Source organism: Numida meleagris, chromosome 8, assembly GCF_002078875.1.
Source record: "Numida meleagris isolate 19003 breed g44 Domestic line chromosome 8, NumMel1.0, whole genome shotgun sequence".
Classification (NCBI taxonomy): Eukaryota; Metazoa; Chordata; class Aves; order Galliformes; family Numididae; genus Numida; species Numida meleagris.
The window spans coordinates 9,420,009-9,432,496 of NC_034416.1; the positions used below are offsets into that span (position 1 = coordinate 9,420,009).

Genomic DNA, 12,488 nt, shown 5'->3' on the forward strand with positions numbered 1-12,488 from the left:
GCACCAGCTCTAATGCTTAGTTCTGGTTACTCGTCTGAAAGAAAGCAAGCGTGGTCATTCTCTACGTCTGCTCATGACAGTCCTTAGGGTTGAGCGCTGTTACCTGTGCGAACACGGTGAAGAGGATGACCACAGTGGTTGCTGCAATGAAGAGCTTCTTTCTGCGGAAGTCAGGAAGCAAGAAGACCAGAGAGAAGCAAATGGCGCCGCGGAGCCCCCCATAGGCAATGATGAATTGGTCCTTGCTGGTGACAGTGTTGACGTGAAATCTATTCACAAAGAAGGTCAGCACCAGAACCCCTGAAAGCAGGAAAGAAGGTGGGGACACATCAAACAAAAAGAAAATCGGATATATTCCTCATCAATACATCCACTATATTAATTTTCTCAAAATTGTATGATATATTCAGTAGTAAAACATCACTGAACACTGATCGCTAGGCCAAGCGTGGTACCTTCCCAATGCCATTGGAACCCCAGAGCCCTGGAGAAGGGCTTTTCTTTCAGCCCCAGTCATTTCTGGCTTGGGGGAATACAACAAACACCACAAATCCTTAAGTAAGAGATTCATACTGCTCAACTTCAAGACCATGTAAGGTGACAGCAGTTGATGTAATTTTCAGTCATTTGCAAATACAAAACAGATGCAGAAAGATGCAAAAAGTCTGGCCTTAAAGCTCTAAGCTGTGATCTTAATGCCAACTGATAGGACAAACATTTTATTTCTTGAAGATTAACAGCCAAGAAGATCAATGCAAAGCACCATTGAGGATGAGATATGTAGGATGATTTTCAGCCTTGGTTTGCATGTTCTTATTAAATTCAGGGGGACCATGAATATAAAGAGTTTTTTCTTTGCTAGTCGCAGCACTGAGCCCTTCTCTAATAATGTATGGTGTAATTTGAGTGCAATCAGAATAGCTGTGCTGAGAGAGCCAGAGGACTTTACCAGGTGCTTTGTAACATTGCTGTGTTCCTTCCCTCTTGCAATGAAGAATTTTCAAACTAAATAGAAGTCAAAATAACTCAGAACTCCTTTTCATCTAAGCAAACAACTTAAAGGAAAAAAATGTTTAATCATAATAAAACATTTGAATGTGCACACAACTAATAACCTCGTTTCTAAGTGCATTTACAGCACACAGTTATTAAAACAAACCTTGGCATGTATTAGCAGCAAGTAAAACAGATTCTGTTATGTCTTGCTAATCATGGCTTAGCCTATTTAAGCAATTTCTTGAAGTGCCTATCAAATTTGAGTTCAAGTAAATTACCATTCTGTTTGACTCAGTGGTTTGTAAACATAAATCCCATTGAATGTTTTGTAGCTATCAAATTCTTTGCTAAAATGTGTGCTCTGCTGTATCTGCAGATATTGTCAATATATAAAAACATTCATAAATGAGGAAGATAGAAAATGGAGATGGCAACATACTGATGTCACAGAGTTCATCTCTATCATCTTTCCTTTGAAAAAAATCTATACAATATTAATACTACTATATTCAGTGGACAAGGTAAGCACTCTGCACTCACTGACATCAGTGAATATAATACAGAAGGCAATAGACAAACAGCCTCTCAGAACACTGGATTAGTGTAAGATACACCTGAGGACAACAGTACAACATTTATGTGGTCACTTACAACACGTGAAACCTGGCTCAGGTTTTCCTTGTAGTTAATGACCTTTAGCCATGATTATCACTAAAGTACAACATTTGCTTCAGCTACCACTAAGTTTTGGTCTCTTTTTGACTGTGAGGGTGGTCACACACTGCAATAGGATTCCCATAGAGGATGTGGAGTCCCCTGCATGGAGATCCTGGGGAGGCCACTGACCCTGCTCAGCAGAGTGCGTGGACCGAACCAGGACAACAGCAGCTGATAAGCTACAGCTTGCCTTGAGCAGCTCATTTTCTGTGCCTTGGAGACCAGTTCTCAAACCGTATCTTTTTCGTACTAGCATTTCACAGTCCTTCCCACAGAAGAAAAGGACAGTGAAGTGTTGCTTCATAGCATTTCCTTTCCACATCACATCACAAAGATTTGTTCTTCACATAATCCCCAGCAACAAAAAAAAAAGATAGCGGGATGTTACTACACCCATAGTTACTTATATTCCTATACACAGTAATTATATCTTAGTTACACAAGTATCCTCATATTTTTGCCTGTTACACCTCCACTTTAGGTCCCAGTTCTCATCTACCCATGAATAATCTGTGTAAAGCATCTCCAGGGACAGCTGTCCAATGGTTCCTTGAGTTTTCCATTTAAGGATACTGCTGTACACAGAAGTTGTTACGAATTAAATCCCCTAAATCTCTGCAATTCAGGATATGCAGCCAGAGGCCCCAGGGTTTTACACAGCCCTGATCCCAGGATCTGTGCTTACACTCTTTCTCCTATCGTGAAGATAGCAAGGGACCATGATACACTGCAATTGAAGAGGAGATCATGGATATCATGAGCATTTCTATTGAGCACCAGTGCTGTCTATGGTGATTGCACAGACTAGGAAATTGCAGTAGGGTTCCTGACTTGCTTGTGAGCCGCACAGCAGTGCTGGAGGGCTGCAGCCCATTTCAGTCCTTGTCCCTGTTCATTGCATGGGAGTTGGATTAGGTGACCACTAAGGGTCCCTTCTAACTCAAATGAGTCTGTGATTTACATCTGTAATAACCACACATGGGGAAACTGGAGAGGTGATGGCGGGGGCGGAAGCATTCTCTTATTTAACAGAATCATAAAATTTCATTCAAACACCACCCACAACAAAAAGCATCATTTCACCATACCTAATGCTCTCCAAATCAGACAGAAAATGACAGTGAAGAAAATATACGGCCAGTTCCACTCGTGATTTTCTCCAATGGTAGACACTCCAAGAAAGATGAAGATGAGCGTATCACTAACACTGCTCCACATCTTCATGAAGTATTTAACCGTGGTGTGAGACTTCAAAGAGATGTTGGCCTCCACATAACGTTTCATGCCCATGGCACAAGCAATGATGCTGGGAAAATTAAAATGAAACATTTTTCTTCATAAAAGCACAACATTGACACGTTATTATTTAAGTCGGCTTTATCAAGTGTCAGATGTTTGCACTGCTAGTGATTCACTTCCTACAGTCCACTAACATCAGCAGGACAACTAGGACAGTAAGATACTATATAGGTTGACCAGACTTCCTGAATATTTTAACAGATAAACAATTTCATTCACTGCATGTGTCAAACAACAACATTTCCCATCACCATACCCTGTTCTCAGCACTCTAACTGTACCCATCTAAAAACAACTAGGCAGAAGAGTTTAATTCTTAGGATCTATTTTCCTGCATGGGAGAAAGACATTAGAGAGGAAGGGAGAGTACTAAGTGCAAAGTGGAGTGTTTGCTATGTAGTCACTACAGGAGAGTCTTGTACAACTCAAAATCATAGTAGCTTAAGAGCAGCTTGAATGCAAACATGAGCATAAAACATACCTCATCCTACATATTTCTAAGTCCATCCAGAGTTTTCCATTCTTTGGGCATAGCTGGGAAGCCAAAAAACAACAAAATGCTCGAGCAGTAAAAAGAATCTTAATGAATGCTCATCAGGATGCACAGTGAGCCAAGAAATGGCTTCCCAGAGCACTGCTCCTTCTAACCAAATTAGAGAGTGTTGCTGGAGGCAGAACATTTGACTTCCTTGTATCACTTACCCAAGGTCGCTTCGGAAGCACATAGCACCAGTCAAAACTTCTGCCTTGCAATTTTTCATGGCTAATTGGTTCTTTAAGTTACAGGGTACATGTGGTTAGTCTAATTCATCAGCTTACAAATCAATACATATTCAGGCCAACAGTCTTAGAAGGTCAGAACAGTTGAGCAGTCAAAGAGTCAAAGCTCCATTTTTTAATACTTTAACCTGGACAGAAACATTTTGTTCTAAAAGTGGTACCAGGAACAGTAAAATGGTTTTACATTTCTGAGATCTGATTTTCCCTGGCATTTGGTAAGGCCATCCACATGGAGGATTACTGATGACAAATTCCTCTCCCAGGGGATGTCATGGTAACTCCACTGTCCTTCTTCACCTCAAGTACTGAAAATGTCTTTTTGAGACGAAGATGCACTTCTACCACTGTGAGTTACTGATTACTCGACTTGGCATTCAAACGAATGACAACAGCAAATACACATATTTCCTTTTCTTTCATCTTAAAGATAATTATTTATTTTCCCTCATTGCCCATCAAAAACCAAAACTGGTGTTAAGGGAAAGACCAGGAGTAAAGGCACAGGACTTGGAAGGTCAGACACAGAAATGCCACCATGTTCTCAGTGGGGAAGGAGACCCTGTTTGACCCAGCAGCCTGACACAACATTCAAAAATCCCTTTTTCATCCAGTATCTGAGTTCATATCTTTCATCCAGTAAGAAAATGTGCCACTATTTAAAAATATTCTGAAATCGAACTTTTTGATTTATCCTTGCCAGACTGATCCACTTTGCCTGAAGTGCAGCTAAATAAAATAATTTTTTTTCCGTCACTGTATCAGCCTCAGTAAAGAGGGAATAAAATAGTTCCAACTAAGAACTAAGAAATCCAACAAGGATTAATGGGCAACTGAATTCCAGAGCCACAGTTTGGAAATGCTTCTTGAAAAAAAGGATATGGGTTCAGATCATTCACAAAGAAAGACTAAATTTGACTTTTTTCCCCTCACAGCTTCAAAGATGGACACTGCCACTGGGACAGGGAGAAAAAAGTATATATATACACACTTATATATATATATATATAAAGTTATATATACTTTTATATATATATGTATGTATATATACACATATACGTGTATAAAGCTAAAAAACATTAGCAAAAAAGTTTAACAGATTGAGTTGCACTCAAAAGGTTTTTGGACTGTGTAGAATGTATTTATTTATTTATGCAATCAGATTATTTTTCAAAGAAACAACTGCCAAGATCTGTTTCTTATAATACAGTATTCCCTGATCACCAATGAATAGTTTGAAATCAAGATATATAGAAGAGGCATTTATAATTTGGCAATTGTAAGACTAGTATTGCAGGAATCAGCTGCCTTTGCAATTGTTTTGCTTTAGAAACAATACATTATTCAAAAGAATAGAAAATGGGTTCCATAATGGGTACAGTAGATTTTGATTGATAGAAAGAGACACCATTAGGATTGAATGTTTTCTGCTCCATAATGATTATGCAGCACATTTATTTCACTGTTCTGTCTTTTGCTCCTATAAATAGGCTTTCTCTTACCTATTCCCAGAGCTAGAATTTTTGTCAGTAATGCCAGAATATTGCTCGTATTAACTGCTCAAGGAAACAAAATCTGCAAGATATAGGAATAGTTTATAGCTGAAGTAGTACCATTAGTTTTCAAATCGATCTCCCAGGCACTCCTGTGTCTAGCTGGTATCTGAATTAAGTTTCTTATTTTCTTTTTATCTAATTATCAGATTTACAGTTGTTTGAACTGTAGCTATCCGTGGAGTCTTAGTGTTCTTTATAGTCTTTTGGGAAATATTAAATGGTCATTTGAGATCCTCAACAGCAGCTGACTTAGTTCAGGTAGTGGAACCAAGCAGCAAATACCAGCCCACGGAAATCAGAGGGGCTCAATCACCCACGTTGTGTTTTTATCTGTCTCTGCTTTCTAAGGCAAGGTTTCTTTTACTGTTAGGATTATTAGATTTATTTATTTTTCTCAGCACCAGCTCCTCAGGTGAAATTCGCAAGGAGGTAAGCACAAAGTTCAGTTATCAGTGTATGGAACTAACTGTGCTCTATTAAATTGCAAGCAGTTTGGCTTTAGTACTTTTGAAAGCTTGGTCTCTGACAAACTTGGCTGAATCTGCTCAGAAGATTTCAAATGCTATTAGAGACAGGGAGGTGATGGACAGGCCCACCCACACCATGTACAGAAATGCAAGACAAACACATGAGCTTTGCCTGAAATCTTTTGGAGGTCAGTCAGAACCTCCAAGTCAAATCTCCAGGCAGAGGTTTCCATTAGAGCCCTCCACTCTCACATAGTAGGCATATTTCCAGGCTTCAGCTCTGTAAGGGATGAATAGCTACCACCCATCACTTTGCTGTGCCACCACCTGGTCTGCTTTCAGCACGCCTCTGGATACCAAGCCCCAGATACCAACTGGTAGGGCATGACTGGGGATGAAGCTAGAACAGACGTGCTGTAAACCTGATGACCACATTTTTCTGAGGTCATGAGGATTCGATTAAAGAATCCTTGCTGTTTTTCAGCTGTTGGTTTTGGCTAGGCCTATCCCCCTTGGGGCTCAAGTAACCATTCCTCAATAGCCTATTTAAATGAATTGGACGTTTGAAATTTGCCCAGCACTAGTGATATGGATTGCCTGTGAGTTGCAGATATTGCTGTTTATGTGCAGTTGTGTAACGTGTGGAATGGGGTTACACCTCTCAGCTATTTCATAGATCTTCATACTTTCTATTTGCTGTCACAGACAGATTTGCAACTAACTTTAAAACAATTCTTTGATACCTTTTGGCAAATACAACCAAAAATGCTTCCTGGAGAAACGAGATGCTGGGGCGTACTTACGCCACGATGCCAGAGAGGTGAAACATCTCTGCGGTGAGGTAGGAAAGGTAACTGTACAGGAAGACAAAGAGCGGCTCGATGACACGGATGTCCTTGGTGAATCGTGTGGTGAAGGCAGAGGTCATCCCAAAGGTAAGACCTACCAACACTCCCCCAATCCCAACCACAAAGAATTTTCCAACTCCGGCGAACACATCCACCGTTTTGATGGCTGGCATTTCACAGAACGATCGAAATAGTTTGTAGAGCACCTGGGTGAAAAAGGGGAGAAACAGCCATTAACAAAATCATCACCAGACATTGCCACCCTTCCTCTGAATGCCAGGTGCTCACACACAGCCTGCTCCTCACCACGGTCACCGCGTCGTTCAGGAGCGACTCGCCGAAGACCAAGATGTGCAGCTTCTCGTTGACGTGGATCTCCTCAAACACGGCCAGTACGGCCACAGGGTCAACCGCCGCGATCAGGCTGCCGAAGAGCAGGTTGTGGAGCAGCGACACGTCCCGCAGCCCGAAAGCTCTCACTTGACAGATGCCATAGAGCGAAAAGCCAATCCCAAACACGTTCCATATCGTCCCCACCACCGCGTAGAGGAGAATGGTGCCGATGTTCTCAAAAAAAGGGCGGCTGGGCATGAAGTACCCTGCGTCGAGGACGATGGGTGGCAGCAGGTAGAGGAAAAAGATATCGCTGTCCATGACAGGAGGTGACTTGTCATTCAGGCCATAGATGATGCCCCCCATGATGAGTCCCACAAATATCAATAAACAGCTTTCTGGGACCACAGATGGCAGCTTGTTGTATAGGTGAAATGCTGGAAGGGGATGAACAGAAAAAAAATCTGTTATCAGCCCAAACTGACCAAGAAACACCTTGCAGTGAGGAAGCTTCACAAGCTCCCACCTTCAGTACGCTACATTTCGGAATATTGATAATAAATAAAAGCAAATGAATCAAATAAATAATGATAATAAATTATATTATTAAGGTAAAGCTGCCCAATCAGAAACTAGCTAAGAAATCTAAAATATATCAAACTTTCACTCTGCAGTTCCTCATACCTAAAAATATACCGTGAATGTTATGCTAATACACAAAGAGAAAATAAACGAAATCATCTGTATAAATAAAAATGCTTCTGGGATAATGTAATCTAGTTAGCATGCCAGCTTCAGCAATAAGAACATAAATAGCAACTGCTAATTTTAAACACAATACAGATTCCATACATAACAAAAAGATAAAAAAAAAATCTCATTTATTAAATAGTATGAAAACTGCCACCACTTGTAATTATCAACACAAAATTAAAAGTAACATGGGAAAAAGATCAAGCAATCAATCAGGCCACCCTTGTGCAACACCCAGTGTTTGCTTGAGAGAAATCCTAGCAAGCACCATAAGTACTCAAGGTGGATTATTAAAAGAAAGAAGAAATTGAAACAAATTAAACTGGAACAGGAATAACGACATAAAAAAATCTGTGATTATTATTATTTTTCGTATTCGTTGATAGAGTTGAGATCTCATTATGTTATATGTAGAATAGCAAAAAGAAAAAGCTATTTCTATCTGAAAGAAATTAAATCCTGATCAAAAGGAATCTCAGAGACTTCTCCTTTCTGAAGAAAAAAAAGATAAAAGAAAAAGCTGGTGAAATAACTTATACGGCAGGAATTTCATAGAAGTGACCACAATTCCTGGGAGGAGGAAGAATAAATAAAAAAATTCCACTCTCTTGTATCCAGTTCTGCACATGAATACACATCTGCTTGCCTTACGCATTTCCTTTGGCTTTATTTGGCTCACCAAAATTTCACAGTAGCTCAATATGCTCCATGAAGGGCACAGTGGCCACTTGCCACTGTGATAGCATTACTGATTAGCATTACACACAGGTACATCTGCAGAGCTTAGGACTCAGCAGAAAGTATATCTGAAGTATGACGTGTCCATCTGCCATACAATGCACCACATTACCTCCAGCCCCAGGATCACCTGCTTCACCCCAAACAGCTCTGAACTCCAAAGACAAAATGCAATCTGTCCCGTTTCCTCCTGATCCTACTCATAAAGGGTATCTTAGGAAGGAACAGCCCCTCCCAGCCCATCCCATCCCTTCTCGCCCTCCCGTGGTGCCTCACCTATTTTGGCCAAGGATGCAAGCATGATCCAGAGCGTGATTTCGAAGGGGACTTGGACATGCTGATAATCCAGAGAGAAAAATGCATGCTCCGTGGACACGTTGCTCTGCGCTTCCTCAGCAGCCCAGCTGCCGTTCTCTGCCACCAGAGAACCATGCAGGGCTCCCACCTCGGCAGCTTGCAGGAAGGAGGAGAGCAGGACAGCCAGGACAGCAGCCGTGCCCTTGCTCCCTGCCCTCTGCCTCTCCATCTGCCCTGGTGCTGTCCAATGCGTGGATTTGGTCGCGGCTGCTCCTGTTCTCACTGCAGAGCTCAGCCCTCAGCCTGCTCTCCTCCCTGTCCATCAGCTCCCGGATGGGAGACCTGCTGGAGATCTCTGCCCTCCAGGGCCACGTGCCCAAATGGGCCGACCCTTCAGCTGCCTCGTGCACCAGCTGCAGACCTCTGCAGCTCCCACACGGCACAGCCGCAGCCAGAAGCAGGCCTACCTTGCTGCATTTCCCTGGACTTCTCATCTGTAGCCCAATGCTGGCAGCAATACTGCTGATAATCACCAATTCCAACTAGTAAATCAAAGCAACCAGCTTTCTTGTGCTGAATACAGAGCTGCAGAGCTGCACTGGATGGATGGAGGACGCCTGAAAAAGAATAAACAATTGCTTCGAGCTTCTTCCTACAGCAAGAGCTAACAGGAGAAGTTGACTTTATTTCTCTTTGCTTCTTGAAAATGGCACTGCAAATTGAGTGAAGCTGGTTTGAAAAGCCAGACACACAGACAGACAGCAAAATCCATCCGACCCCTCTGTGCTGGAATGGCTTTGGGCCATGCTGAGGGACATACAGTGTTCTGGCCTTAGAGGTTCTCAACAACCCCCAAACACCAACTTCTCACATAAAGCTGGATGCCAATTTGGGGACTTTTCAACTGAGTTAGGTGTACAATTATCAAAGAGGGGGGAAAAAAAACAACATATTGGGTCAAATTCCTCCATTGTGGAGTTTCATTTAAGTTAATAATGCTTCAGCAGGGATGAATTGAGTCCAAAGCACACATGTAATTAAAACAGAAGCCCCGGGCTGTTGCTAGACTGATCGATGGCCTCTTTGCTTCTCGGCAGCTGCCTAAATGACACCAAAATTGAGCTGCCAGCAAGATGCTGGTGACCCACTTTTCTGTAGGAAGCCAGAACCCTCCATCGTGCAGACACACAGCCACAGCTCTCAGCATCCTATGAGCCGCTTCCAATCTGATTTGGAGGAAGGAAGATACACTTTGGGGTACCAGGCAGTACCATTAGAATGAAGCTCTCTAATATTAACTTTTCTAAGTCATCACTGTTAAGGTATATTAATCACATGTCATTAGCATGCTTGCTAACTTTAAAGCAAAGAAACCAATCTCCCATTAGAGCCATCTTAGCAAACCAAGCTTTCTAAATATACAAAGGAAAGGGGCACCAGATTTAAGAGGTCGGCAGAACTGCAGGACTGGCACTTGGAGCGCTGAATTCCCACAAGGTTTTCTCCCTCTGTTCTCAATCATTCCATTCCACTGAGGTAGGCATGGGAAGAGAAATAAGAAACGAGATCTCTCGTTACTTTTAAGGAAGGGCCTTCCTTCATTTTTACATTTTCAGCTGCTTCACCCTAAAGTTCTGATTAAATAATTTGTTATTTCCTTTGACTTTATGCATTATTTTTCATCATAACTGCTTCTGGTTTATTCATAAATAAATGGTAAAATGTTTTTTCCAAGTGCTATGATGACACAATATTTGTTGTCCCTCTCGTAATGGCTATTGATATTATTGAACCACTTTTTAATGTGAATACCATTTGATCATATGTTTATTGACATGGGGGTTTTGGTGGGTTTTTTTGTTTGTTTTATAGTGTAATGTACTTTGCCCATTTTTAGGTTTCAGGGCTAGATTCTGATCCCTATAATTTTATTGACTGGTCCCTGCTGAAAGGGATAGGGTTATGAGAAGAAAATATTGTGTAAAGCAGTAACAGCGATCAGAATTCGGGATCCTGTAATGGAAGTGTTCTGTTAGAAATATGGTTTTAAATGCTGCTATTATACTCCTTAACCAATAGCAACAAATTATTTTTCTTTTCCTTACTTTAAAAGTGAAAGATGTGATTTTTTTATTTTACCTTCCTGTCTTGTTATGATTTCTAGTTATACTTTAACTTATGCCTCTTTTTTTTTTCTTTTAAGTGAGCGATGCAGGCATCACTTAATGAGAAATAAATACAGCAAATTAAATCTCAATTTCCATCACCTCCTGAAATTCGTATATCTAGTACCAAAATGTACAAGAAAACTTGGAAGTACACTTGTGCCTTAGAGGAATGGAGGAGAAGTAATTTGTGATGTACCTTTCAGCTGCAGTACCACGTGGGCCTCAAACGAGGAGATAGTTAAGCATTTACTTAACAATAAGTACTCAACATTTCAGAGCTTGCAGTCAATAATACAGGAAAATCCTATGTTGAATTGAGGCCTCCCAGATATACCAAGCACAGAGAATCTCATATTATAATGGCAGGTAATTTGCCAAGCTGCAAACCCACCAGATGGAAAGAAGAAATACAAAACCCCTTCACATTTAATTCATAACACACTGGTTTTTGCCACAGCATACCACAAAGCATCAACGCATTGAGAAACTGACTCCGTGCTGCAGGGAACTGGGCAAATTCAAAGGCTCACTGGAATGGTTTGGGATGGAAGGGACCTTTAAGATCATCTAGTTTCAACCCCCTGCTATAGGCAGGGACACCCACAGATTGATTTGCTGCAGCCCACAGGGAAGAACATACTCCTAACATCAAGTTTGTGAATCTGCCCTACCACAAACACCCTGACCTGTCATGCTCCCCTCCAAGCAGCACTGCTACACACTGACTGCAACACAACCTCGAGTTTAACAACTTCCCAATTAACATGGTCTTAATGAATTCCTATAGGGCAACTACAGGCTGAGTACGCTTTAATCATCTTGGCACTGACTTCTGTTTGGATTCTGCTTTTGTCAATAAGAGCTTGAGCACTCTGAGCAGTTGCTTAAATGACTAGTAAGTTAAACAGCCTTCAATATTTTTCTTCATCATTTGTCATGGTTTTATGATTTTCAGTTATTGGTATTCCACATCATAACATCATGTAGTGAATGTACCTGGTTCTCGGAAGAGAAGGACTACTACATTCCCCACGGCACTTTGCTCCTCTGTTACCATTTTCCAACCGGAGGGTAAAGATAAAAGCTCGCAGTATAAAAACTTGCAGATCACGAGACCTCGTCCCTTTTTTCCGCCGTCTCTTGTCTTGGCAGCACCTCGCTCTCCAGCCGTCTTATCGTCGGTAGTAGAGTAAGGCCTACCTTGATTTTGGGACATTCTCTCTCTCTGTATTGGATTTATTAGCTTAAATTGTAATTACATTGCATTATAGTGTGTTGTTTTGCATTCCGATATCTTATTTAGTAAATTAGTTTGTTTCTCCTCAGATTGTTGCTGCTGCTCTTTGCTCTCAGGGCCATCTCTTTACCCTTTTCCCCTTTTCCCGGGGCGTGGGCCCGTGGGTCCCCCGTCCCCTTCATCACGGAACTGGGCCAAACGCCCGTAAACCGTTGACATCATTCTATCTGGGGAAGCCTGTAGCTTTACTGTTAATGCTGCTCTGCCCCATTTCAGCCTTTTTGTGGAGTCGGGTGGCAGAC

General features: G+C 41.5%; 1 protein-coding gene across 3 annotated transcripts in view; it reads right to left on the bottom strand.

The window, feature by feature from the left end:
- The window catches only part of LOC110403320 (sodium/hydrogen exchanger 2-like), a 30,895-nt gene that overhangs the window by 16,139 nt on the left and 2,268 nt on the right, over positions 1–12,488 (bottom strand). The window contains exons 1-5 of one of the 3 annotated variants that reach the window (XM_021406433.1): positions 8,761–9,873; positions 6,967–7,430; positions 6,616–6,866; positions 2,802–3,019; positions 104–300 (exon numbers count right to left, since the gene is read on the bottom strand). In XM_021406433.1, the coding sequence (XP_021262108.1) occupies positions 104–300; positions 2,802–3,019; positions 6,616–6,866; positions 6,967–7,430; positions 8,761–9,010 (1,380 nt within the window). In that variant the 5' untranslated portion in view covers positions 9,011–9,873. Of the gene's footprint in view, positions 1–103; positions 301–2,801; positions 3,020–6,615; positions 6,867–6,966; positions 7,431–8,760; positions 9,877–12,488 lie in introns of those variants that run through there. The other 2 variants (XM_021406432.1, XM_021406434.1) reach the window with 2 other exon arrangements.